The sequence below is a fragment of the Aspergillus pseudonomiae genome (genome assembly GCF_009193645.1).
Source record: "Aspergillus pseudonomiae strain CBS 119388 unplaced genomic scaffold BDV37scaffold_18, whole genome shotgun sequence".
NCBI lineage: Eukaryota > Fungi > Ascomycota > Eurotiomycetes > Eurotiales > Aspergillaceae > Aspergillus > Aspergillus pseudonomiae.
The window spans coordinates 46,141-70,627 of record NW_022476010.1 but is presented as its reverse complement, the minus strand read 5'-3'; the positions used below and the strand labels follow the sequence as shown (position 1 = coordinate 70,627).

At 49.2% G+C, this 24,487-nt stretch overlaps 10 protein-coding genes across 10 annotated transcripts; 4 read left to right on the top strand and 6 right to left on the bottom strand.

The window, feature by feature from the left end:
• Positions 1 to 543: 543 nt before the first annotated feature.
• BDV37DRAFT_292374 (high affinity methionine permease) lies at positions 544 to 2,745 on the bottom strand (the record flags this gene model as incomplete). The annotated part of the gene is made up of 8 exons (XM_032089170.1): positions 544 to 808; positions 866 to 1,118; positions 1,180 to 1,316; positions 1,401 to 1,669; positions 1,724 to 1,910; positions 1,967 to 2,042; positions 2,097 to 2,432; positions 2,484 to 2,745. The coding sequence occupies 8 exons, from the start codon at positions 2,743 to 2,745 to the stop codon at positions 544 to 546; spliced, it is 1,785 nt and encodes a 594-aa protein (XP_031943458.1).
• Positions 2,746 to 3,828: 1,083 nt separating this feature from the next.
• Positions 3,829 to 4,970, bottom strand: BDV37DRAFT_243282 (uncharacterized protein). The gene is made up of 2 exons (XM_032081415.1): positions 4,194 to 4,970; positions 3,829 to 4,135 (listed from the first exon to the last, which is right to left on the bottom strand). Exons 1-2 carry the CDS (start codon positions 4,759 to 4,761, stop codon positions 3,960 to 3,962), a joined length of 744 nt encoding a protein of 247 aa, XP_031943457.1. The 5' UTR covers positions 4,762 to 4,970; the 3' UTR covers positions 3,829 to 3,959.
• A 388-nt stretch (positions 4,971 to 5,358) lies between these two features.
• Positions 5,359 to 7,207, bottom strand: BDV37DRAFT_243280 (U4/U6-U5 snRNP complex subunit PRP31). The gene has a single exon (XM_032081414.1). It carries the CDS (start codon positions 7,165 to 7,167, stop codon positions 5,602 to 5,604), a length of 1,566 nt encoding a protein of 521 aa, XP_031943456.1. The 5' UTR covers positions 7,168 to 7,207; the 3' UTR covers positions 5,359 to 5,601.
• Positions 7,208 to 9,771, top strand: clf1 (putative cell cycle control protein (Cwf4)). Its single transcript, XM_032081413.1, has 2 exons — positions 7,208 to 9,344; positions 9,401 to 9,771. The coding sequence occupies exons 1-2, from the start codon at positions 7,563 to 7,565 to the stop codon at positions 9,629 to 9,631; spliced, it is 2,013 nt and encodes a 670-aa protein (XP_031943455.1). The 5' UTR covers positions 7,208 to 7,562; the 3' UTR covers positions 9,632 to 9,771.
• A 672-nt stretch (positions 9,772 to 10,443) lies between these two features.
• Positions 10,444 to 11,330, top strand: BDV37DRAFT_67818 (GNAT family N-acetyltransferase). Its single transcript, XM_032091046.1, has one exon. The coding sequence runs from the start codon at positions 10,640 to 10,642 to the stop codon at positions 11,252 to 11,254; it is 615 nt and encodes a 204-aa protein (XP_031943454.1). The 5' UTR covers positions 10,444 to 10,639; the 3' UTR covers positions 11,255 to 11,330.
• A 2,121-nt stretch (positions 11,331 to 13,451) lies between these two features.
• Positions 13,452 to 14,587, top strand: BDV37DRAFT_243274 (uncharacterized protein). Its single transcript, XM_032081412.1, has one exon. It carries the CDS (start codon positions 13,644 to 13,646, stop codon positions 13,959 to 13,961), a length of 318 nt encoding a protein of 105 aa, XP_031943453.1. The 5' UTR covers positions 13,452 to 13,643; the 3' UTR covers positions 13,962 to 14,587.
• Positions 14,588 to 14,801: 214 nt separating this feature from the next.
• On the bottom strand, positions 14,802 to 15,532 carry BDV37DRAFT_67784 (uncharacterized protein). The gene has a single exon (XM_032091045.1). It carries the CDS (start codon positions 15,263 to 15,265, stop codon positions 14,888 to 14,890), a length of 378 nt encoding a protein of 125 aa, XP_031943452.1. The 5' UTR covers positions 15,266 to 15,532; the 3' UTR covers positions 14,802 to 14,887.
• Positions 15,533 to 18,100: 2,568 nt separating this feature from the next.
• BDV37DRAFT_67754 (uncharacterized protein) lies at positions 18,101 to 18,675 on the bottom strand. The gene is made up of 2 exons (XM_032091044.1): positions 18,519 to 18,675; positions 18,101 to 18,462 (listed from the first exon to the last, which is right to left on the bottom strand). The coding sequence occupies exon 2, from the start codon at positions 18,432 to 18,434 to the stop codon at positions 18,165 to 18,167; it is 270 nt and encodes an 89-aa protein (XP_031943451.1). The 5' UTR covers positions 18,435 to 18,462; positions 18,519 to 18,675; the 3' UTR covers positions 18,101 to 18,164.
• BDV37DRAFT_67713 (uncharacterized protein) lies at positions 18,591 to 21,114 on the top strand. The gene has a single exon (XM_032091042.1). It carries the CDS (start codon positions 18,862 to 18,864, stop codon positions 20,956 to 20,958), a length of 2,097 nt encoding a protein of 698 aa, XP_031943450.1. The 5' UTR covers positions 18,591 to 18,861; the 3' UTR covers positions 20,959 to 21,114.
• A 689-nt stretch (positions 21,115 to 21,803) lies between these two features.
• BDV37DRAFT_67660 (uncharacterized protein) lies at positions 21,804 to 24,290 on the bottom strand. The gene is made up of 2 exons (XM_032091041.1): positions 23,684 to 24,290; positions 21,804 to 23,603 (listed from the first exon to the last, which is right to left on the bottom strand). The coding sequence occupies exons 1-2, from the start codon at positions 24,033 to 24,035 to the stop codon at positions 22,153 to 22,155; spliced, it is 1,803 nt and encodes a 600-aa protein (XP_031943449.1). The 5' UTR covers positions 24,036 to 24,290; the 3' UTR covers positions 21,804 to 22,152.
• Positions 24,291 to 24,487: the final 197 nt, after the last annotated feature.

The window sequence follows — 24,487 nt, the reverse complement described above, 5'->3', positions numbered from 1 at the left end:
ACAAGCCAAATAGATTAGATAAAAACTACAAGACACCAAACTTTGAGGATCTCACAGGAAGAAACTTCAGATAAAACCTAATCGTCTTACGACGGTTAAGATGTAGTGCATTAAATGGTGCAGTCAAGAAGACTTCTAGCCTACCTTGAAGCAATCAGTCCATTGCTGCCTTGATAGCGTTATAGTTCAGGTATGTCGAGATGATGTAAGGGGCCAGAAAATCGGATAAATAAAATCGAGAACTGGAAGAAGAGTCACCACGAAGTCAGGGTCCAATTCCATGGATGTGGCACAGTCACATCACTTCAACCAACCAGGCCATCAAGGATGCCTAAGGTTGTTTCACACCCTTCAAGGCATTCACTCGGCCTTTCATCTCAACGAGTACGCAGGGCTTACACATGATGGTCGTTTGTATCGCAATAAACAACAGAAAGACAAACCCAATATTTTGCTGCCTAGCATATATACATTCATCAAGTACAATATTGTGACGGACTCAGAGTTATGCACCTCCTGCTGTATCTCTCAATGCAACATCTATCATGCACTTTGAGAGACATTCCTTTGCTCACTTGACTTATTTTCATCGACATCAGTACTGCTCTGGTATGTTGTCCGATGGCGCAGACGACCAACGGCATCATGCTCCGCATCCCAGCTCGCCAGCTCTGCGACAGGAACTTTGACCAGGTTATGCGTAACAGACCCGTCGTCAAACTCCAACACGGTCTGTCGAAACTCATACCCTTTATATTTGGGAAGCAGCGTGATCCATATGTAGTAGTATACGCCACAGGCAGCAAGTCTGAATTATACGTCAATCAAACAGAGCATATCAGTGAGGTGCAAGATGAGTACTTACAGTCCAATGCCGACTACCATATATGTGCCGTACCAAAAGCTAACGTCTCCACCGGTTGCACCCCCTATGGGCGGGTACCATGGGGCAGCAAGCAAGTAGAGGTTCGCCAGCAGTGCAAACCCGATCGCAATTGCCCAGGATCGAAACTCGGGTCTAGGGAGATTGAGCTTGCTGCGGCGCCAGCGGATTAATAAGAGTCCGGTCACTAAGAGGAAGTTGAAGATACTCGTAGGGTATACGGAGAGGTCGACAACTATTCGATCACTCTTGTCAGTCTGAGAATCATCTGAGGAGGGTTATTGAGAGGCACAGACCGAAGTTGAAGGCATCTCCAGCAGGAGGGGCAAGAATCATGATAACAGTCATGGCCCACTGGACGAGATAAGGCCCTAGGGGTGTTCCAAACGGCCTCGTAGAAGTCCAGAACCTAGGCCAGGGAAGTATACCTTGCCTATAGTCCAAATAATTAGCATGTTTGCTAAATGGATCTACAAGAGATGCCTAGTAGTTCGGGGGACTAGGCTAGATATCTCACCTTCCAGTCTCTCGGAGCATTCTGGAAAAGCTAACCATAACAGCCATCAGATTACCAAATGCGCTTATGCAAATGAGTACATTCAGCGCGCGGGCCGCCCCATTGGTGCCAAAGATCTTTTTGAAGAAGATTCCTGCGGCGATTTGCTTTGAGTTCAGGATTTCTTCCCTCGAGGCGGCAGAGAAGTAGGCGACGTTCACAAGGATATAGAGTGATGTGACGAGGATTAATGAAAATGGAGCGCTCCAGCGAAGTGTTTTGATGGGATTCTGTATACATCATTAGGTTTCATTATCCTGACGCTTGGAGGATTACCAGCAAACCTTGATTTCATTAACCACACTAAAAGCGTTAGTATAGCCGGCGTAAGAAAAGATAATTTTGACCATGGCATTAGTAGCACCGTAGGCGCTTGCCGATGATGTCCCTTTCCAGGCATCATGCCAGTTGATCATCGGGTCTTCGACCTTTGTATGCCCGCCGAGCACGACCAATCCCGCGATTGAGATCCTATGATGATAGGTGAGCTGGTGGACTAGGCCATATTTGCAGTGTGCACGACATACAATACTAGGGTTGCAATCTTGACGAATCCAAACCAGACAACGACTCTCAGTGACCATTTGGTGCTGGAACTCACAACTGCATTTCTCATCAGTCAAATAGCCGGGTACTGTGTGTATTCGATGCACCAACCTAAAGTTGCAACGGTATATGCAGCCACCGCGACACCTTTCAACTGCCAGTTTGTGTACTGTGAGCCGGCAATTCCAAAGACATACTGGGCAAAGACGATGGAGTTGCTACTCCCAAAAGAAAAGATAACATGTTTCGCTGCAAACACTGTAGGAAATAAGTATGCAGGCTTTGGGAAAGCCTGCTCAAGATACACGACTTCCGACCCAGAACGACTGGGAAAGTATGATGCCAGCTCCAGGTACACCGCAAGAGTGCTTTGGGCGAGCAGATATCCTATGAACCAGTATATCATGGAAAGGCCAACGGAGCCGACACCCTTAAGGATAGTGGCCGCTTCGGAGACATAAGTATGAGGGTCGAAATGAGGTGTTGGGACCTACTCACGTGTTGAAAAGATACCAGTTCCGACCATTTGATTGATATTCAGGCAGAGACTTGTCCAAAAGCTAACGGAGTATCCCAACGGCGAATCCGTCTCCACGGGTGCACCACTGGCATCTTGGTAGGTCACACTGGTGGAATTGACACCTTCTGCCGCTGTATATTTGACGGCACCATCTTGAATCGTACTCTCCTGGGAGGTGTTACGTTCCCGGACGGAGATGCCGGCATCCTTTTCTCTATCGTGCCAAAATGGTAGACCCATTGGGCAGGTTTGTAGCTTTCCTGTCTGGCCTGCGGGGAAAGAGAGGAAATGCGGAAGAAGAGGATAACAGAGTGTAGATGACAAGGGCCGCGAACATCCATGGATTGTCTATGCCGACTTAAGCTACATTTATAATTTTGTGAAACAAAACACTTTATGTCCGCCAGATGCTGTTAAGTGTCACCCCACACAATGCTCAGTTCGGCATCGAATGACGCTATCGGGAAGTCTGATAGGCCTAGACGAGGATATCATCGCCAGTGTCCAGTGGCTGTATGGTGTCTATTGGCTCAACTTCTGAACCCGAGCATATGCTCCAGCTGAGAATGGCGACACTCATCCCCGCAATAGTATCATAAGCTTAAATCTTGACGACTAAAACCCCCCCTGATTGCTGTTAGAATTTACTCCGTCTCGCCATGAAATTCAATTCCTCTCACGTGGCAGGCTTACATTTCCATCTTTACCAATAGCGAATCGTGAAACATCCCAGCAGATCTCGTATTGATAAGATCATTGAGCAAGACCGAACAATGATTGCTGTGCAAGTGTGTCGTGGATGGTGTCAATCATCCCTGCGGTCATCTCATCACGCCTGCTGAGAACTTCAAGTCGTGTAAAATTTCCAGCTTCGTCTTAGCCCCTGGTCTCTTCGGCAGGGGTGAAATTCAATTCGACCTGCATTATCAAATCCAGCCTTCTCAATTAATAATCATCCCAGATAATGGTTACGGAAGATATTCTTGTCTACTCAGCGGATGTTTGGATGAAGCGACGCGAACTAACCATGTGCTCGGGCCGCGCGCAGAACATCTCATTTTAGTTGAGAATTATGTGATCTGATGAACCTACTACTTACTTCTTTCCCCTCCTGTTGCAATAAATCCCTCGCCACGTTCCTCCCTCATCTGCATTATAGTTCTAATTTTTTTTTTCTCGACGTGTAGTTCGAATCGTTCCCTGTTTTCTCCATTTTTCATGGTATAGATAAAGTTCTTCCGGCTACGGTACGCTAACAGCCCAAAATCTTAAGTCTAAACACGAACCATAATCATAACCACAGCTCAAGAGTAGAAATATTGCACAAAAAGGACTTAATTGCTATATAACCATGATCGAACATGCTAGTATAAACGCTCTAGAAACACCAATACCCAAGCCAAAAACCACAAACCCTTCTATGGTATCTCAAATAACGCAACCATTACCGCTTCTCACTCATCCTCATCCGTCCAGTCCGTAACACTCCACGACCGAACATCATCTTCAATCACCAATTTCAGGGTGGTAAAAGTGATATTCTCGTACATCTCTCTTGCAGCACCGCGTGCCTTCTTATGCCAAGGCCCGGTACCTCCCAGCCTGGCATCATTGCGACTCCGCCAGAGACCTAGTATCATCATCAGCAATTGTGCCTAGAAAATACTAGAAAAAATAAAGTAACTCACAAGTAGCCAGATTCCTCCTCTCCCCATCCTTCGTCCCAAACCAATACTTCAGCAACCCCCCGCTGGCAACAGCCTCCTGATGCGAATAGGCATCCAAATCATGCAGCCGCTGGTTATCGATGTCGGCTTGGAGCCGGGACCGGAAAACAACCACGTAGAAATGCTGCGTCTGCCACCGATGCCCACTCTTCTGGGCCAAGTCCCGCAGGAAATCAAATACGGCTTGCCAATTGAATGATTCCGTGTACGGCGCCGTAGCGTAGTCATCACGGATGGGTGTGAGGATTGTGAGGGCTTTGGCGAGCAATTGGTTGGGTGTGTCGAGGGTTTTGAGATCCAGGAGGTGTTTGGGGTCGTTATACGGTGATGTGATGAGCAGGTCACTTTGCAGTGCTGCTGTTTCGTGGGGATGGCCGAATTGGAGCTGCAGGGATGCCGCGGCGTGGAATTTGAGGGCATCGAAGTCGGTGGTGATCAGGGTGTGGTCGTACAGAGATGGATGTTGGGTTGTGCTGGGTTTGGGGCTGTCTACGCCGAAGACCGGCTTGCCTATTTCCACTGGGGCCATTGGGAGGTCTCTTTTATTTTCTTTCTCTTTGTCTTTGGGGTAGTCACTTTGGGGAAAATTAGGGCTGGGGTGAGATGCGGAATGCCAATGGGGTATCAACGAAGCCAGAGGATGCTGGGAAAGGACAGACTTTTGCTCGAAAACGAAGGAAAAGGGGAGACAAATGGGAAAAGTCTACGAAACGTCACCTATATATCTCAAACGCCCCCCGGGGAAAGGGGCGGTATTGAGCGAGCTCCCCTTCAAAGCACGCAATACCCTGTCGAGACTGCCTGAGGCCCATTCGGCAAGACGGGTCACCATTGGGCCGTCGCTTCCCGGGGGATTTTCAACTAAAGCAACTTTATGCTTAGCGCCCCCGTTTTGGCGTCGTTAGGGCAAAGATGTCCCCGGACTGCTTGCAGAAACATAATCATGAACAAAATACCAGGCATTGAGCCAAGTAAATCATTCTTTATGAGTGTATCTTTAGTTTTACAACGCTTGAACGTGAATCTGACGTTCCGGAACTATGTTCTAGCGGCGAAACTTTGGGACTAGCACGCCATCTGCTCAGAATTTTACGTCTGACCCGGAGTATTTCGTCACCAGTTCCATGGTACCTGGCAATCGGCACGTGGCACGGCCAGGGTTATCCGACAGCCTCCCGAGACAAATACAAGGGATTCATAGGTGGAAATCTGAAGCAATAGCTCTATTACATTTCATTCTCTTCGAGCTTTGAATTGTCTCGAGGTTATCATACATTGGTCGATGGTATCATGCGAATTCCGAACGGATCCCCAATCTCAAAAACGCCTTTCTTAAGATGCTCAGGAAAAAAAATAAATGGAAGCCCCACTATCGCTTTAAGGGCAGCGGCGGAGGGCCCATCTTACCATCGCCTGTATCGACCTTCTTCTGTGGAGGAATCGGTGGCACCTTGAAACCTCCATTATCCTTCTGTGAAGAGTTATTGTGGCTTTGGCTACCGCCAACCTGTGTAAAAGTACCCGACTTGAACCATCGGTCTTCCTCTGCCTTACGTTTGCGGCTCAACTCTGCCTGTACCTTGGGGTCAACGAGCTCAAGTCCCTGCACCGGCGTAAAGGCGATGGTACTAGCCGTTCCGCTGCCGCCCAGCGAAGTACCAATGCCGGAAGAGCGAAGACCTTTGGCTTGTAGAACACTTGCCGTTCCGCCAACCCCAGAGCTGAACCCACGGAGAGACGAAGCCGTGCCACTGACAGGAGTCGCGGTTCCCCAGCCTTTGTTCGACTTGCTGAGTTTGGCTCGAGTCCTGTTATCGATCTGAGTTGCTCGAACCCGTCCATCATTCTGCTGGCCGAGCATTCCCAATCCAACTGTTCCTTCACCTGTACCGTAACCGACTTCCGCTTCTTCCTTACCGAAGGCCATCCGATTCTGGGCTTTGCGAATTTCTGTCATAGCAACTGCTTCCTTCGCCTTTCTAGCTCTCCTACCACCTCGCTTACGGGCTGGCTTGTCATCGGGAGCGGGAAGGGCCTTCACTCCAGAGTTCGGAGGAGGCTCAGTCAGTTTCTCTAGCCGCGTGAAGCATTGTTGTTTCAGATCTTCGCCTAGCGATCCGTCGGGGCTAAAGTTGGATACATCCGCACGGGTAGCAAGGACCATCTTAGCTGAGACAATACGGATCGCCTGGCGTTTCAAGTCATCTGGGACACCCTGGATCAGTTCCGAATTGTAAAGAAACCCCCGCGATCTGACGCCAATATTCGTAGCAAAGCCTAACCCTTCGGTTCTCTTGTTGCCTTGAGCACCTAGATTGCACGCCGGGATCTTAGCGAGTTCACGTAGTCCTCCGGTCTGGTTAAGGAACTGAGCTGCTGTCTCTGGTCCGATCAAGGCTGCTAGATTGGGGGCGATCTGCGTGATGCGAGACTGGATGCTTTCCGTGAGCGCCTTCCGCTCTCGATCCAACTTCAAAATCCTCTCGCAAGTATCGAGCACCGTCTTCAATTCCGACTCGGTCATTTCACGTCCTCTAGTGGTGGTACCCTCCACAGAAACAACCATCAATGAGGGGCCATCTAAGATAGACTTGAGCGGCTCTCCGACCATATTGTCGGCCGATGAGGAGATAGCTTTGATATCGTTGAGCGGGCCATTTTTTAAGATAGCGACTGTCTTCGCGTAGTCGATCGGACTCGTAACAAGGGTTTCTAATTCCGGAAATCTGACCGAGTAGTGATCGCGCAAAACTTTGTGTAGGCGAGTAAGCTCGTCACCGGTGGAGAGGGCGACCTCGAACTCATTGGTGACCTCAGAGCCAGCTTTTTGTAGGTGCTGCTGCTCTTCGTCCACATCTTCCTCGACTCCCTCGCCCGCCTGGAAGTCCTCGTCGTCCGATTCAAAATCCCTCAAGAGCTCCTCAGCAGTAGACATGATGAGCGAGCTGCAACACGACCAGGAGGTGAACTATGAATAAGGTGAAGTGGTGGTTGAATGAACTTTCGACGCCGTCGCCGAGTTGCTTTTCCATTTCGGTCATGTGCTTAGTCATCCACCTCCAGAGCTGATCTCGGGTGGCGCTGCGAACCTGACATGCAGCTTTTCCGACTCTTGGCTAGCAGAACCAAAAGTCGACTCAGTAGCAACGACATCTGACTTGGAGTTGTTCCGATACCGCGCGGTCGGTTAGAAGCTAATTTCTAGGCCATTGGCTTCTGGAGGAGGTACACGGTGCTCCTAAAGTCAACTTGGGTAGTGTGCTCTACCCAACACCCCGTCCGAATACGCGTCGCCGACAGCTTACCTGCTTGATATAATCTCACTTCACCATGGAGTCGTCTCGCGGCCCTCCCAGGGTCAAGAACAAGGCCGCTGCGCCGATCCAGATCTCAGCGGAGCAACTGCTCCGTGAGGCTGTCGACCGGCAGGAACCCGCGTTGCAGGCCCCGACGCAGCGATTTGCCGACTTGGAAGAATTGCACGAGTATCAAGGTCGCAAGAGAAAGGAGTTCGAGGACTATGTTCGCCGAAACCGGATTAACATGAACAACTGGATGCGCTATGCAGCATGGGAACTTGAGCAGAAGGAATTCCGCCGGGCGCGTTCTATCTTCGAGCGAGCGTTGGACGTTCTCCCGACCTCAGTACCACTGTGGATCCGATACATCGAAGCGGAGATGCGAAACAGGAATATCAACCATGCGAGGAACTTGCTCGACCGTGCGGTGACGATATTGCCCCGTGTCGATAAGCTCTGGTACAAGTATGTTTATATGGAAGAGACTTTGGGGAATATCCCAGGTACACGGCAGGTCTTTGAGCGATGGATGTCATGGGAGCCGGAGGAGGGAGCATGGAGTGCGTATATCAAGCTCGAGAAGCGGTACAATGAATTCGAGAGGGCGCGCAATATCTTCCAACGTTTCACGATTGTTCATCCTGAACCGAGGAACTGGATCAAGTGGGCTCGGTTTGAGGAGGAATACGGGACTAGTGATCTGGTGAGAGAGGTCTACGGTGCAGGAGTTGAAGCGCTGGGTGAAGACTTCATGGATGAGAAGCTTTTTATCGCCTATGCCAAGTTCGAGGCGAAGATGAAGGAGTATGAGCGTGCACGTGCTATTTACAAATATGCTCTTGATCGACTTCCCCGCTCTAAATCCATCACATTGCACAAAGCCTATACTACATTCGAGAAGCAGTTTGGTGATAGGGAGGGTGTTGAGGATGTCATTCTTTCCAAACGCCGAGTCCAGTACGAGGAGCAGCTCAAGGAGAACCCTCGGAACTACGACATTTGGTTTGACTTTACTCGCCTTGAAGAGACCTCCGGTGACCCTGAGCGGGTACGTGACACATACGAACGGGCCATTGCACAGATTCCTCCGTCACAGGAGAAGCGGCACTGGAGACGTTATATTTATCTCTGGATATTCTATGCCATCTGGGAAGAAATGGAAGCCAAAGATGCGGAACGTGCTCGTCAAATCTATAACGAATGCTTGAAGCTCATTCCACACAAAAAGTTCACATTTGCCAAGATATGGCTTATGAAAGCCCAGTTTGAAATCCGCCAGATGGAGCTCCAAACCGCCCGCAAGACATTGGGTCAGGCGATCGGTATGTGTCCCAAGGACAAGCTCTTCAGAGGCTACATCGATCTCGAGCGCCAGCTTTTCGAGTTTGTACGGTGCCGGACACTGTTCGAGAAGCAGATCGAGTGGAATCCCTCCAACAGTCAGTCCTGGATCCAGTATGCCGAGCTGGAGCGGGGTCTCGATGATAGCGATCGTGCGCGGGCCATCTTTGAGTTGGGAATTGACCAACCGACTCTGGATATGCCCGAGCTGGTGTGGAAGTCATACATCGATTTCGAGGAATACGAAGGCGAGTATGACAGAGTCCGGCAGCTCTACGAGCGTCTTCTGGAGAAGACCGACCACGTCAAGGTGTGGATCAATTATGCCCGGTTCGAGATCAATATACCGGAAGACGAGGAAGAGGAAGAAGAGGAGGAGGAACGGCCAGTCAGCGACGAGGCAAAACGGCGCGCTCGGGCGATCTTCAACCGTGCACACAAGGTGTTCAAAGAAAAGGAACTCAAGGAAGAGGTAAGTTGTGCCTTGATATATGGGAAGAGGGAAGTCTTGGTTCTAATTTTGTGCAGCGTGTGGAACTCCTCAATGCCTGGCGGTCATTCGAACATACACATGGGTCTCCCGAGGACATCGACAAGATCGAGAAGCAGATGCCGCGTCGTGTCAAGAAGCGTCGCAAGTTGGACGACGACCGGTACGAGGAATACATGGACTACGTGTTCCCGGCCGACGATCAATCAGCGGCCAACCTGTCCAAGCTGCTACAGAGAGCACATGCCTGGAAGTCGGGTCAGGCATGATAGGCTGGGTATTCACTGGAAAGGTAAAGAGTTGTGTGTTCAATTTATATGTGGGCTATGGGTACATACCATGGGATGGCCGTCGATGCAGTCTATATCAAAATTAGGTAGAACTAATCCCAACAAAATAATGATCATGAACCATGTTGCCTTTGTCTAATCCGTACTACAGAGGGTTCGGTGTGATTTGATAATTCCTATTCTTCATTTATCCAACCGATCTTCCGAATTCTAATCAGCTTCCTCTTCATGGTATATAATATAGAGCTCTATATATGCACAAATCTGAAGCAAATCAATGACACAGGGTCTTGTCAACTCTCATATGCAGACCCAAAAATGTGCTACAGTGTCCATGCAGGGCCTGAAAGATCGTGAAGTGGATCCTACTGTGGCAACGATATTAATCCCCACCTGTATTATGTCCTACCACTCAGGACACCGGAATATACTTGGCCAAATTTATAAATGGATGCTCAAAGCCGAGATGGGCACCCATCGACGCCATATCCAGTCTTTATGGCTCCTCTCAAGTGATCAAGGCCAGAACACTATCCACAGGAAGAACAATTTCTCTGCTGCATTGCCTCACGGAGGGACCGACGCCTCTATTTAAGACGTGTCAGAAATTCGCTTTTAGATAGATATAAGTGACTCATGGCCACACGCCAGTACACACCGCTTTTGCACGAACATGCTAAAGAGTGCTCATGCATGCCTAATAAGTACGTAGATCATTCATGGTCGGGTATCCAGCTGAAGACCAACATTTTCACGGGGCTGATCCGTGGCAGTGCAAATCTCCAGCTTACCCACTTTATACACCGTCGGTAAGTGGCGATCACTCTGCCTTTTTTCGCAATTTGTGGCTCTGCTACGTATAACCTAGGGTTCCTGGATTTTAAAAGCGCTGGGCATTGTCCTATTGTAACGAATGCTGGCAGCGAAATCTAATCGAACTACATTCTCAGAGTCCCAGTCCCCCACCACCATCTTCAACCTCACATTATGCAATCAACCCGACTTGAGCTGGTCCCCTTATCCACAGACCATCTGCCAGGTTATTTTTCGGTGCGGTCCGATTGGGAAATTGAGAAATGGAACAGTCCCAAGCCATTCACCTCAATAGAGGAAGCAGAAAAAGATTTGTTATCAAGAATATGGAGTGTCGACCCTACGCAAGATACATACGCAATCCTCCTCCGCCAGGACCTGGATCCCAAGACAATTGATAGGTCACAGTGCACAGAAGCCACAGATAGCGACAGTACAGATAGTGACGGTGTTCTCGTACCTGGAGGTTTCATCGGCTATATAGGTGTCTATAGACTCGATCAGGTGCCCGACGTCCACTATACTATCCACCGATCTGCATGGGGGCTTGGATTCGCGACTGAAGCACTACTCGCGTTCACGGAGTTGTTCTGGAAGACCTACCCCGAACACTATCGGTTGATAGGACGTTGTGACACCGAGAATCCGGCTTCGGGTCGGGTAATGGAGAAAGTGGGGTTTGAATACTACGATTATATATGTGCAGATGAGTTTCAGCCATGGATGGTACCGTCAGCACGAGATAGTCTGCGATTTGTACTGGCTAGGCCGGGCTACACCTTTGACTAGAGTGCTTTGTCGCAAGGTTGTGGTGGGAGGCTCGTGTGTGAACCTATTGAGACGGTTGATCCTACACCGGAATTGTGGATTCCCAGATGGAAGTGAAAAACTTCCTCTGGATGCGTTGTCGCTTTGACACCCCTCTAGAGTCACGCTTCGGCTACGATCTACTTGGGCTGAGCTGGATACTATCTTTGCATTCGTGGTTCTTGCTACACGGGGTCAATGTTGTCATTCTAGTTATCCCCACTGGAACATGGCCAAGGACATGATGTATCATATATCTACACCGATTACCCCGCGCCACGTATCTAGCGCAGCGGACAGACCACGAACGAGCCAAAGGTTCATCTTGTGCAACTTGAACCATGACAGAAGGCGTTGGACATACACATAAAAACGCATCTATGGAAGACATCGCCTACTCAATCAATCTGACCCCAACAGCTTGAGGTCCCCTTGTTCCCTGTTCCACTTCGAACTCGACCCTTTGATTCTCCTCTAGACCATTCTGCCCGGACTAAAACAAGAAGGGTTATCTTTTAGCACGCTATCATCCAAATGTTTCCTTTCTCAATTATGCCGTACATACTTGAAGTTCACTGAAATGGACAAAAATATCTGGCGAGCCGTCGTCTGGCTGGATAAAGCCAAACCCTTTCTCGGAGTTCCACCATTTCACTACGCCTGTTGCCATGGCTATAGGTTGTGGGATTGGCGGATAATCTTTGGGGAAGGATTTGGAAAGGAATCAGAAAGCCCGCACCGGGAACTGTATTTTTCGTAGAGAAATATCAACTGTGTATGTGGTTGCTGAGCCCTTCTCGGAACTCTGGGAATATGGCCTGCTTATATGCTGGCTGGCTGAGAATTAAGGTTCAAGCTGGGAAAGACTCTTTCTGCCCCATTGAGGGGCCCAAGCAATTGGATCGCGATCGGCAGAGTAAGTTTGCCTGTAGTTCAGCTGACGATGTGCAAGTATGGCTCAGCTGAAGCAGGACAAGCATTAAATACCTGCCGGTATAGCCGCCGGGCTGGGGGGGGGTTTTCAAACAGGCGCAGCGAGATGCGCAGAAGGTTGAATGATCCATACTTATGGATTTCTGCTCTACTTAGAGTCATCTGCAAATGTGCTGAGTTCTCATGCAAAAGCGTACAGGTTGATCTTCAGTAGAAATTGCCAAATCTCTCCAGAGTGGGGCGTGGAGACTAATCTAGCGAGCTGAGACTACATATTCTGTCCAGGCATACCTTATGCGCCAGTGTTAGTTCTAAGACCGATGCGAAAGAGGTTTCTTTTGGCCTTATTAAACAACTACATGGAAAGCGTCGTATATTGTCCCTTCCTTTGGTTACGTTGTCTAAGACCGTGTTGTGCCCTCTCGACAGCTGTCCAGAAGAGATGGAAACAAGGGCATTTAAAGTAACGTATGTGAAGAACGAAGGTTGCTTGGACTAGTAGTGAATGCTGAGGAATCGCGTAGCTTTGGAGCAATGAGTAGTATCACCTGAAGTCCCTATATTGATCAAAAGTTGACTCCACAGTCTTAGATAGAAAGTAGGTTTGATATTTTTCCATTCTATACTTCACTACAACAGGCGGATTGGCTGATGGGAATATATATATGGAAATAAACAGTACGATGGCGTCCTCAAAATCAAGGTGAGTTCAGGTCGTTGCTAATGGATTCCAGCAACACATTCCATGATATAGAGGGTAAGTTCGGAATCTAGTGGATAATCATACCCCTCAAATCATGACAGCAGTAACCGCCACTACGTATGAAGAAGAAAATATCTTTCTTATGTAAGGACTCCAGAAACTGTGCCTTCTACCTTTCCTTATATGCCAGTTATGCTAAGAAGCTCCACCGAAGGGGCTTGGTCCATCTTATGGGTCAAAGTGGGTTGTGTGAGCTTTGCATTAGGATTGCGTGTCTCAAACACTCCGCGGGCAAGTCATGCTAACTATCGTGTCTTAAGATTGCTTACTAGGATCTCGGTAAATTCAACCATTTCTCTTGTCTGCTTGCATTTTGATTGTATGGAACAGATTGTGTCATTGATAAGGTACGAGGGACAACAATTCCACTCAGCGAAGAAAAGCCATGTACTCATGGCGACGAGAATAATGCGAGCGATTGAGCCTTAAACATAAGGCAATAAATGTAACGAGATAGCTACGAAGCCTGTTGACAGTCCGTTCGCGTAATATAGGACAAGTACTAGTAGTCAAGAAGTCAGAAAAGAAATCAACACTGCAAAACAACAAAGCCTGTTGACTAGTTCACAATTTGTTGGACGACTAGCTATTGCATTCGCTTCGGAAGCAATAATATTCAGTAAAAAATGCAGGAAAGACTGTTGGAGGGAGTTGTTCTATCATATCTTCTCTAGGATGTGCTATTTAACCTATTTCCTCCTTCCTAGAACGGTAATAAGTGTTGTACCTAGCATAAGATGTTGCAAGTGTTCGTCAGTGTCCATGCGTGTACTTTTGGGAGAGTTTATATCTGCTCTGGTAGCATTTGGTCTTCTGTTCGGAGGATCTCTTTTGACTCTTCGCCGTCAACCGCCGTTGCAGAGAGTTGGTGCTCGAAGTCTAGCAGCTGTTTTCTTGCTGAGTCGTTCACGGACACCAACGGCAGCCACCTCTCCTTCAACTCTGTTTGCATTGAAGGCCTCGAATGATGACCCAAATACAGAGGGGCCCTGATTACCTGTCAGCTGGTACATATTGTGTGCCTGTGTCAGAACAAGAATACGCTTTGAGATCCCTTGTTTCTATTCCATATATACTTCTCCGGGATGATATACTCCGATACGACGCCTTTGATCGTGTAGATGACTCAACCCCTTTCCCAATGCACCGTGTGCACGGTGTACATCATGCTCTGAAGTTAGCTACCATTACCTTCAATAATGGTTTTTATTGTTTTAACTTCATGACATTGAAGACTCGGTAGATGGAACGCGGAGCCATCTGATAGAAGACCGAAGACACCCGCATTTTCTCCGTCTCTGATATAAAGTCTAGCATTGACAACTATTCCTAGTCATTAGTTAGCAATTAGTGTACAAAGTGGCTGGATATTGTAAAACTCACCTATATAAGCAAGGAGTTCAACTAGATCACGGTTAAATTTATCACGTCTTTTTATCTCCATGATTGAGAGGGCACTCGTGCTCTTTGGGGAATCATGATAGAAGAGTATATATAGTTGGTCTATCCTTCACTTCCTCTTCGTCTCCCAGATAAGCGAAGTTTCAAATTGGAGGTTTACTCCAACCGATTCCGGCTTCTTATAAGCCCTATGTCGAAACTGTTGCCTTCGGAACCTCCTCCAGGACCTCCCCCAGTAGGACCCCCAATCCCAGTGCCCCCGTTCTGGCCTTCCTCTTGACAGCCACAACAGTCAGCAGCAACAAAGGTTTTCTACAAGACCACCCGCCACTTCCTTTGTGCTATAAAATCTTCCCATTAGGAATGACAATATGGCACTCCAGATCGAGGACCGGTTCGAAGTCCGTCAAACTGGGCGGTGGTAGCCCCATTTAAACAAGCCCCTCAAAGAAGCCAATCTATGATACCCCAGCTTCATCCGCTATGGGTCATAGTTTATTTGGCCCTAGGCCCTTCAGTCAGGCAGCCAAGAGAGCAATGTCTGACAGAAACCATCTATTCCATGTCCCGCCACCAGTCTGGACATTGGGGTGCGCTGCAGCTATAACAACAGTAGTATTATGGTACTGCGGGGCCATCATAGACCATTTGAACCCAAGCCCGTAAACACGTTCTGGGGCTTCTTGCCCGCTAGATTCAGTCAGCAGCTTCCCTATAGTTGGCAGGAAATTATACAGACCAAAGCAACAACCAAAGAGGGTATGTCTCAGCACAACGACCAAATGACTTTCCCTAAGTAGCTCCCCGAGCCTGAACGATTTGAGAGACTTTTTGCTCCATCCACCAAGATTCAGAGACTTAGAATAAATTAAATAATACTGGGCCCGAATAAGCATATAACCCTGTCGCAGCCCTATCTATTATATGTCCTGCCATGCTAGCGCCGAGGAAGAATCCTGGACTTTCTCCCTGGGTATCTCGCAATGTGTACCGTACCACACAGGAAGGATACGTACAGCACATTATAGAGCACCATTGGTCATATACTGCAGCAACCATGAGGTAAAAGTTCCGCTTAGTTGCGCCCAATGGTGCTGGTCCTAAGCTGGATAACAGGCTGTGTCAAGCAGTGCTAGGCACACCCTGCACGTCCTCAATTGGGGTATTCCAGTCTAAAACTTGGCATGGCAATAAACATGCCGCATGAAAGGACGCACAATTGGTGGCGTAGCGTAACACGTGAGGTATAATACGCCTCAAGGGCAGAGCTCTCAATACTCACACCACCGCGGGGATGTACTCGAGAAAACCAGCCACCCGGTTATTAGTACGCTTGTTCCACTTTAGGATCACGCAGCATTTGTATGCGGCGCTTTACTCTGCAGCCAGAGAGTCCTGGCGTCAAGGAGTCTGGCTAGACCAGATATTAATTAAAGCCAGGAACCGAGAACATATTTTTTTAAATACCACTGTCCTAGCGGCGAAGATTTGTCGTAGTCCAAGATGTCTCTTGTCCAGTGGAAACTTCGGAAAATCTTGGCTAAACTAGATTCTGTATCAAAGTATATAGAGAGAAGGCGGACGTCTTGTGCGTCTGCCATACTAAAGGATCTCCATAGATGACTTACTATGGAAGAGGTCATTATAAAGGATTTAATTAAGGACCCTTGGGGATCCGCTTTGGGTTTTTGTTCAGGTAGTTTAGGTATGGACTTTGGTTGGTAGGGCAAGAAGAAAACGAGGTGGCGTTCTTGGAGATTTGACTTCATTAGGGCTATATATATGTTTGTGTATGTGCATATATTCATCCGCCGGGATGAATATGTTACCTTTAGGGAATATCTACATAGGTTCACCGTCCTACTGAAGTACACTATTTTCACCAAAAGAATTATATATGAATGAAGGAATGCTCTATATCTATTCCTTGCGTCGAGTCACGAAGTTGAATTCCAACCCAAATTCATCACGGCATAGCCTCCGAACCAGGTAATATACAGATCGAGTGAAAAAGACACCGTTCTGGGCCGATAATATCATGCTTAATTCACGTAAGCGAAAATACCAAAAGATTGAGATTGATAACAGAATCGAATCCTTCTCACCCTCCAATGAACAGCGGTACCAAGGTAGTATACTGCGGTAAGTTGAGTGGCAGGCCTGAGGTAAAAACCACCTGATGCCGGTGGGTCAACGTCCAGTTCGTCAGACACGATTCGGTAGCTGAAGGACAAGTGGGGACCAGCCAAGCAGGGGTACCGGCCAATCATGGCTGGGGGTATGGACGGGAAGGATGCAACTAAGTCAAGACGGTACTTGTCCGCTTAGTGTCCTCCGTGTGTTTGAACTTAGTACAGTCTGTACCACTGGTACCGTACCATCCACCATGGCGGGCGGTTTATTTATGGAAAAATACTGGGTCGAGGGGGTTTCATTGGGCGGGAGGTCGGCCCAAGCGAGAGAGAAAGAGAGAATTTCGGGTGAAAAAGCCTAGCTGGGCTAGGAAAAGGATCTCATGATGTGTGGCAACTTTGAATGGTGACGGGGAAATTATCCAAGTGACATCTGACCGGTGCTACGCAGGGGGGAAGCGAAGCAAAAGAGTACCTGCATTGATCCCACGTTATGAGGTAGGATTCTCGGACGAATACTTACTACGAGTAGTAATGCGTACAAATGGGCTGCAGCCGAGGCCCGTGCTGGCCCTGTTCCTGACCACTACTAGACCAATCAAGTCGGTCACCTGCGCATCACTGCCCTTAAGAATTTTCATGCGGGTTCTCCGTCCCTCACTGGCTCTGCTCATGGTGATTAATATAATACCACCTCGCCCAGGATGCCGCTGGGGCCAATGCCACGGGCTTTTAATCAATCGACTACGCCATGGAAAATTATCATTGGATTGAAATTTTCTGGTCAGCCACCATTAGTCCGGTTCATCCTCGCCCTAGAGGAGGGGGTGCAAGGGTAGTATTGTCGAGAGGGAATGTCGGAAAAAGAGGAAAGAAGGGCAAAAGAAAAAGAAAAAAAGAAAAAAAAAAAATTCCAATAGAAGTCCTCTCAATCTTGGGATATGCTCTGGAACTTTATACGACGGGAGAAAAGGGGAGTAAACAAGGAAAATGGGGGAGATATCATTCCAAACTTCGGGAGAACGACAGAACCATGGATATGCGGTGGGCTGGATGACACCATCCCGAGCCATTGGATGGAACCCCTGAGTAACCTGGACCGGGTCAAGTGGATTTCCGGTATAGATTGGGGGGGGGGGGAATAATTGTTTTGATGTTTAATTTGATGTGGATATCCCCTTGCCGCAGGGCACCTTCGCAAAATCCCCATGTAAGGATGACGTTCGAGAGGGAGACACGTCGAACCAGAAAATGTTTGTGTGTCAACGCGATCCGAAGAAATACGAAGTAAAAAAAAAAAAAAAGTAAAGTAAAGTGAAGTAAAATAAAATAAGTGCCGTCTTAGGCTTTCGCACCCAATTGATCCACATGCACACCTCAGGTGTCGAGGACCTGTTAACCGTTAGCGTGCCCTCCTCTGCCGTCGCCGTCAACCGTCAATGGGTTTTTTTTCTCCACGTTTCGTTGCTTTTTCCACATCCATGTATATCGAGAACGTGCTGGCAGGTTCAATTTGGAGGGTCACGGTTTGAATGATTCAGTCTATTCAGTTCATGTCTTTCTCTCGGCCTTCCTCTCCCAGTGCCTAGATGACGTTGAGTTCAATTTGATTGTTTTCTTGGGAGAATATCACGATTAGGGTGAGTCCGCCCCTAGTGCTGGTCTAAGCTGCCCTCCGTTGTTTCATCCTTCTCCCTGCACCCATCCAGACACGATTTGATCTTTCTCTCCTGATGCTCGGCTGCGCTGCTCTCTTTTGTTCTCTTCCTTCTAACCCACCTTTGTCTCTCTCTTCCCTCGTTTCCTGTTCGTTCGAGAACCGTGTCGCTCGCTTTTCTTCACCTTCACTGCCGATTTGATATCGCGCATTACTCCGAACTCGCCTCTCCCCCTGAATTCTCTGTTGATCACTTCGAGACAGGTCGCCATTCATTTTTGCTCAACAGCTATCCCTTTTTGAGGTATATCGTGGGGGTGGTCTTACCTTCAGTGAACGCCAACTGATCCTGGTTCGAATCGCTCCTTTTATAGTATCACGCACACGTATAGGTCTGGGAAAGGAAGTTTCGTAAAAAAAAAAAAAGGGAAGAAAGGAAAAAAAAGAAAACTCTCGCTATCTTGACGTATTCGAAGACAAATCTACCGCTCTGGTTGATTCAGGTTGGTAACGGGTTGAAAACACCTTCACGGCCCAGCGCCCCAAACGATCAATCGACCCTCGACCATGAGATAGTGCTCTGGCAGTCACCTTCCATTCGTTCTCTACCCTTCCGCCCGTGTCCACACCTCTGGCGGCTGGTTAATACCTGATTCTCTTCGGCTGGTCTTCTCGAAGAAACTCACTCGTTCTGTCATTCGATATGATCGTTCCCAAACCTCCTGTGAAATTGGAGGACCACTGTTCCGTCATTCACGACAACACTTTATACACTTACTCAGCCAACGGTTTCGCTTCGATAGCACTCGAACGCAATGCGACATGGACGCAATTGCCTATGGGACAACCGGTTTCCAAAGCCGCTTGCGTTACAGGAGGAACGGACGGTAACGAGGATCAGCAGGCGCTTTATGTGATCGGAGGAACGCCTTCCAAGGGTGTAAGCTCGGGGTTACAGCGATACTCGTTCAAAGACAAAAAGTGGAAGACAATCGACGGCGTCAACGGGAATATGGCCAATCGAACCTCCCATAAAGCGGTCTATCTCAAATCGTCCTCCGCTCTTCTGATTTACGGCGGCCACCAACGTGAGCAAACCGATGCGTCGTCGGACACGTTTGCCATTAATACCCAGGAGCCGTACAATCTTTCAGCATACTCGGCCGCAGATGCATCCCCGGCTTACAATCCCGTACTACTACCATGGAACGACAAGGAGGCTGCGCTGGTTGGTGGTTTGACGACCCCGGATCAAGTGCATTTGTTCGATCTCATCCAAGGCTGGCACAGCTCCGATGTGACCATCCCAACACCCCTGTCGGACGATGTACAATGCGCTCTTGTCAATGGGACCGACGGCAGCAAAATTCTCGAAGCTTTCGACATGAGCACATCACCCAACAATGTCACCAGCATTACCTTACTCAATTCTGACGGCAACCCCGCTCACAAGTCAAACAGCTCTGAATCATCCTCGACCAAGAGGGGGATTACTCTCGATGATTATCCAACATACGACGACTCTTTGGCGCCCACCACCACGCGCAAAGACTACTCACTGGCACAGGGCAACAATGGATTGGTGGTTCTCTCCAGCGGCAGTGGCACGGACACCTTGGCAATTTTCAACCAAACGTCGAACAGTTGGGTGAATGCAACCAAGCTTTTTTACGGTGAACAGACCTCGCAACAAATCCTTGGAACGACGACCTCAACGCCGACCGCTACGGCAAGCGGATCCAGTGAGACTTCCGGCGCCCCGGCCAGCGATGACTCCTCGAGCAGCAATGTTGGCACGATCATTGGAGCCACTCTTGGAGGTATCGTAGGAATTGCTGCCATTTTAATTGTAATCCTCTTCATCCTGAAGCATAAGAAGGATGCGAAGAAGCGCGCTGCCCAGGGTCAAAATGGTGGTGACAAGGATCGCTTAAGCTTCCAGGACCGCGGTGTCGAGCCGCTGACTCGGTCCGCATATCCGATGGCGAAGAGCCCTGCACCGCTTGCGGCATCGTCGGTTGACTCTCTTGCAATCTTCTCCGGCAATGTCGGCGAGGAAAAGTCGCCCAAGCCCGCCGGCGCCCCTCCCAGTTTCGATCACAAGCCGAGTCCCTTGAGCACCATTCAGTCCAGTAGGGAGCTCAGCCCAGGTGAATTTGACAAGGCCATCGAGGCCCAGGATTCACTACCCAGAAACCATCCTGGAGACCGGCAAACGAGTGAAGGCTGGGGTAGGTATTTCCAAGATACCAGTGCGGCGCCTCTGATGGTTCCGCCGGCAGCTGTGCCCGCCCGGCCTGACTCGACGGCCACGACCGCTACTGCATGGCCGATGAAGACCCTGACGCCTCTGGACACCAACTTCTTAGAAGCACCGAAGCCGTTGGGATGTGTCGTGAGTGGCAGCCCCACCACCGAGCATGCTACGTCACCTAAAAATGGACAATACATCACAATCCCCGAGAGCCAGTCCGCTCGCATCTCCACTGCCAGTGACATCACCGTCGAATCGGTCGAGGACTACGAGGACCACGGGTCACGTGCCCAACAAAGCTGGCTTGGCCGTCCCCCGAGCAGCACCTACAGCAGAAGTTACTATAATCCAAGCTATTACAACTCGAGCACGTCTGACATGCCCTCGCTCGTGACCCCGTTACGCGATGCCCGCATGAACACGCGCGGCTCAAGCGTGCTTATCCCCGACAGCGTCGAACCCGTCCCACCGCGCGACCCTCGCAACAACAACAACAACAACATCAACTCAGATATGAGCTGGTTGAATCTCAATGCCGAACGTTGACCTTCCCGAGTTTGAACCAGAAACACATTCCTTGAAGCTCCTCCTCTCCTTGGCCGCCATCCGTCCCAGACTAGGTCTAATCCGCTCGCTCCTTTCCTGACATAGCCATACCCTAATACCAGCCGGAAAAAAAAAAGACACCTGTAAAAATGTTTCTCACTTTCCTTGCGCTCTTCCCCGACGGATGGACTGTACAGCTAGCCGCAACATTTCTTATAGTTTCAGCATCTCACCGCACATGTTTCTGTTCTGCCTCGCACTAGGATTTGATCGTTAAAGCGTCCCAATTCCAAACCTGTTGTGCCTCGTCCATGCATCTACGCATCATATTGTTCCTATTTGGTCTATCACTTTGCCTCAATCGCTTTCATGAAACCCATCATTCTTGCTTTGGATTCCTCTTTCTTACTCGGGACGGGATAAGGATACCGGTGTTGTGCGTCGGAGTCGTACATAGAGTCTTTTTTTTTATTCTTTCTTCATTTATTCTCCCATAAATGCCACACAGTAATTTAATCCAAATGACCCCGCCGTCCCTAATCTCTGCATATTAATATACTTAAATCTTACTCTGAACCACACCCAATCAGAGACCCGGGACCCCGCCAGCCACGGTACTTTATTCGAGGCGTGGCTCATGCCATATGCTCCGTTTTTAATCTCAGGTCATCTATCTAGTGCATGCGGCATGTACTCCGCATTTGTGAATGGATCTGGGATGCATGGGTCTGTGTTTCTGGTGGAGATTTGGTACCTATGTTTGGTGTAGAATGCTGGGTGTGGTTTGGGCTAATTAGTAGGTTGGCTTTGCTTGATGGATAAGCAGGGTTGTTTTGGTTGGTGAGCTATTCTATCTTCTTGTGGTGAGGTGGTTCTGTACCGTGTAATATGTGCTAGAGGGTTAACTCGCTTGCAGGTTGGATGCTAAGTATGCAGAGCGCTGTGTGAGGGTACTGAGAGCAGGGAAAAGGAACATGCTACCCGAAATAACATTCAAAACTCGACGTATAGAGACAAAAGCCAATTGCATAAAGACATAAACTTGCAAAGCACATGAAATGAAGCAACAAACAAAAGAAAGTCATAAGGTCATCACCGCCATGGCCATCATTATCATACAGTCATAAATTATAGCATACACAGATTGGCAATCTCAATTTCATATTTCAGGTTTTTTTTTTTTTTTTTCGTAAATCATACTTCTTGGGCTACCGACATAGACCGACCTCTCGATCCACGTTCAGAGGCGGGATATTCTTCGATTTCGTCGGGATACATTGTGTATCGGCGTGGCATGGCTCCGTAACTTTGAGCCCGGCGGCGTTCTCGTCTCGAATCGCACTGTTTTCGGAAATCTTTGCGCTGTTTGCGCATATGGTCGACGTGTCTCCATTCGTCGATTGCACCTTTGATGCCCAGCGTTGCGAGACCTACACTCGCGGCGTCGCCAAGATTGTTTTTCAACCTGCGTTTGCGTGCTTCTTCAGGGGACATGTCGCCCTCCTTGACCATTTTGACTCGTTTCTTATGCTTTTCCATGCTTCCGTGTAATCCGTGGGCGGCGTGGATGGTTGCTACGGTGGCCAGACCGGTAGTTAGGAGCATCTTCCGCGTCAGCTTTTTGCGCTGGTGTTCCTCATCGGTACTGCTTCCAAGGTCAGAATCCATCTCCGAGTTTGAGTTTATATCCTCGCAGTAAGTATAGCCTTCTTCGCCTGAGGCTCCGGACCAACTAGGGGAGGATGGCGATTGAGTATTGCCAGGGTTTAGAGATCGACCTACATCTCTGGAATGCCGAGTCCGTCTTGAGCTCCCATGGTGCCTAGATCCGTAGTCACTCTCCGAGTCATAGTCCGAGTAGTCATCCCGGCGAGAGGGTCGATCGCGATGTCGTCTCCGGTCGTCTTTGTCCTTCTCCTTGTTTTCAAGGCCTAACGCTTCCATGCCCCGGTTGATATAGTCGGAAACACTCCTACTCCGCTTTCTGGGCCGGCGCGGAGAATCTTCCTGGCTGTCGCGCGAGTGAGACCGACCACGTGGGCGGGACCGGGACCGAAACCGATTGTACGCTTCCTTCCCAGCGGCGGCCAGGGCTCCAGCGGCGGCAAGATCAGGCAGTTTACTCTTATGCTTTTCGCGGCCGCGGGACTTGGACTGGGACCGAGACCGGGGGCCATTCACAAGGTGGTTCGCAGCCAGACCAGCCAGTGTAGACTCGATAATATGGCGCTTGGAATGTTTGTTAGGATCGCGGTCCACAAGGCCATCAGTACCACCCGCTGTCAAAGCGGCAGTGAGAATTCGTTTGCCTTTCGCGCCCGTCCAGTCGCCGGGTTCTTTGCGCACACGGTAAGCTTCCACTGCGCCTGCAGTTATAGCTGCTTTCATGGCCTGAGCAATTCGCTGTTCACTCCGATCCCGGCGATGACGGCTTCTGCTCCGAATCGGAGAAGGCGAATAAGAGTAGGACCGGCTATGATGGCCATGGGAACGCCCGCGACGGTGCTCGTGATGCTTGGAGGCCGAAGAGGCAGCAGAACCCATACCTAGGGCTTCCATGGCCTGTTCCGAGAGGGATTTACGCTGTCTGCGGGGAGGCGATCGGCTGCTAGATGGAGAACGCTGCGAGCGCCTGTGACGGTCACCTGTTGCAACAAGATTAGTTGAGTATACCCCAGCCACACTAGTTTGGCCTTTTTCCACTCCCAAGAAACAGAATACATACGTGGATCATCGTAGTCATAACGTTTCGAACGACGACTATGACGCGAATGATGATAGTCGGGATCATCGTAATATGAACCACGGCCTCCCATGGAATGGGACCTGTGCACACCTTCTTTGACGGTGGAAACCCTGGAGCGGCGAGACTGAGGGGGTAGACCATATCCATATTCGTAGCCATAATCTCCTGGAAGAGATTCGTTGCTCCCGTCGTGCCGTCGGACGACGCCCGTTTCATGGCGACTGCCACTGTAGGGACCGTCGCCGGCGTAATAATCTTGCGAGTAGACACTGGGTGGGCGCGCATAGCGATCGCGGGGGGAGTAGTAATGACCCTCGTCGTGGTACGCCATTGTTTTGGCTAGAGTGGGAAGATAAACTCTAGACCGGTGGGGGTGACGATCATACAGGAGAAGCCACCTACAAAGTTCAACGATTTGGGGAGAAGAATGTGGATGAGGTCAGGGGAAGTAAAAAAAGGAGAGAAAGTGAGACAATGAGATATGCGTTGAAGAGGGAAGAGAGAGTAGTAATAAGTAAGAATGAAGATCGAAGAAAAGTACACGGGAGAAATTGTGGCAAGAGGCGGGGCACCTGCACGTCAGTGACGTAGGGGCGGTACCTCTCTGACAGGATATGCAGTACGGCAGTATTAATAGAAGGACTCGCTGTTTCGCTCCAGTAAGGCTGAAACCATCCAAGCTCGATCTTCGAGGTATAAGCCGTCTGGTGCAAGGGATAATCATGAGCAATGTGTTTCATACAGTTCCATTCATCCGTGTCGAGAGGAATGGTATAGCACATA

Excerpts from the sequence above, each read along its gene's own strand:
- BDV37DRAFT_243282 (XM_032081415.1), bottom strand. The coding sequence starts at position 4,761 with ATGGCCCCAGTGGAAATAGGCAAGCCGGTCTTCGGCGTAGACAGCCCC. Across the intron at positions 4,136-4,193 it reads GAGGAGGAATCTGGCTACTT|GTCTCTGGCGGAGTCGCAAT; the intron begins GTGAGTTACTTT and ends TGATGATACTAG.
- BDV37DRAFT_243280 (XM_032081414.1), bottom strand. The coding sequence starts at position 7,167 with ATGTCTACTGCTGAGGAGCTCTTGAGGGATTTTGAATCGGACGACGAG.
- clf1 (XM_032081413.1), top strand. The coding sequence starts at position 7,563 with ATGGAGTCGTCTCGCGGCCCTCCCAGGGTCAAGAACAAGGCCGCTGCG. Across the intron at positions 9,345-9,400 it reads AAAAGGAACTCAAGGAAGAG|CGTGTGGAACTCCTCAATGC; the intron begins GTAAGTTGTGCC and ends AATTTTGTGCAG.
- BDV37DRAFT_67818 (XM_032091046.1), top strand. The coding sequence starts at position 10,640 with ATGCAATCAACCCGACTTGAGCTGGTCCCCTTATCCACAGACCATCTG.
- BDV37DRAFT_243274 (XM_032081412.1), top strand. The coding sequence starts at position 13,644 with ATGTGCTATTTAACCTATTTCCTCCTTCCTAGAACGGTAATAAGTGTT.
- BDV37DRAFT_67784 (XM_032091045.1), bottom strand. The coding sequence starts at position 15,265 with ATGCTTATTCGGGCCCAGTATTATTTAATTTATTCTAAGTCTCTGAAT.
- BDV37DRAFT_67754 (XM_032091044.1), bottom strand. The coding sequence starts at position 18,434 with ATGAATGGCGACCTGTCTCGAAGTGATCAACAGAGAATTCAGGGGGAG.
- BDV37DRAFT_67713 (XM_032091042.1), top strand. The coding sequence starts at position 18,862 with ATGATCGTTCCCAAACCTCCTGTGAAATTGGAGGACCACTGTTCCGTC.
- BDV37DRAFT_67660 (XM_032091041.1), bottom strand. The coding sequence starts at position 24,035 with ATGGCGTACCACGACGAGGGTCATTACTACTCCCCCCGCGATCGCTAT. Across the intron at positions 23,604-23,683 it reads TTATGACTACGATGATCCAC|GTGACCGTCACAGGCGCTCG; the intron begins GTATGTATTCTG and ends TTGTTGCAACAG.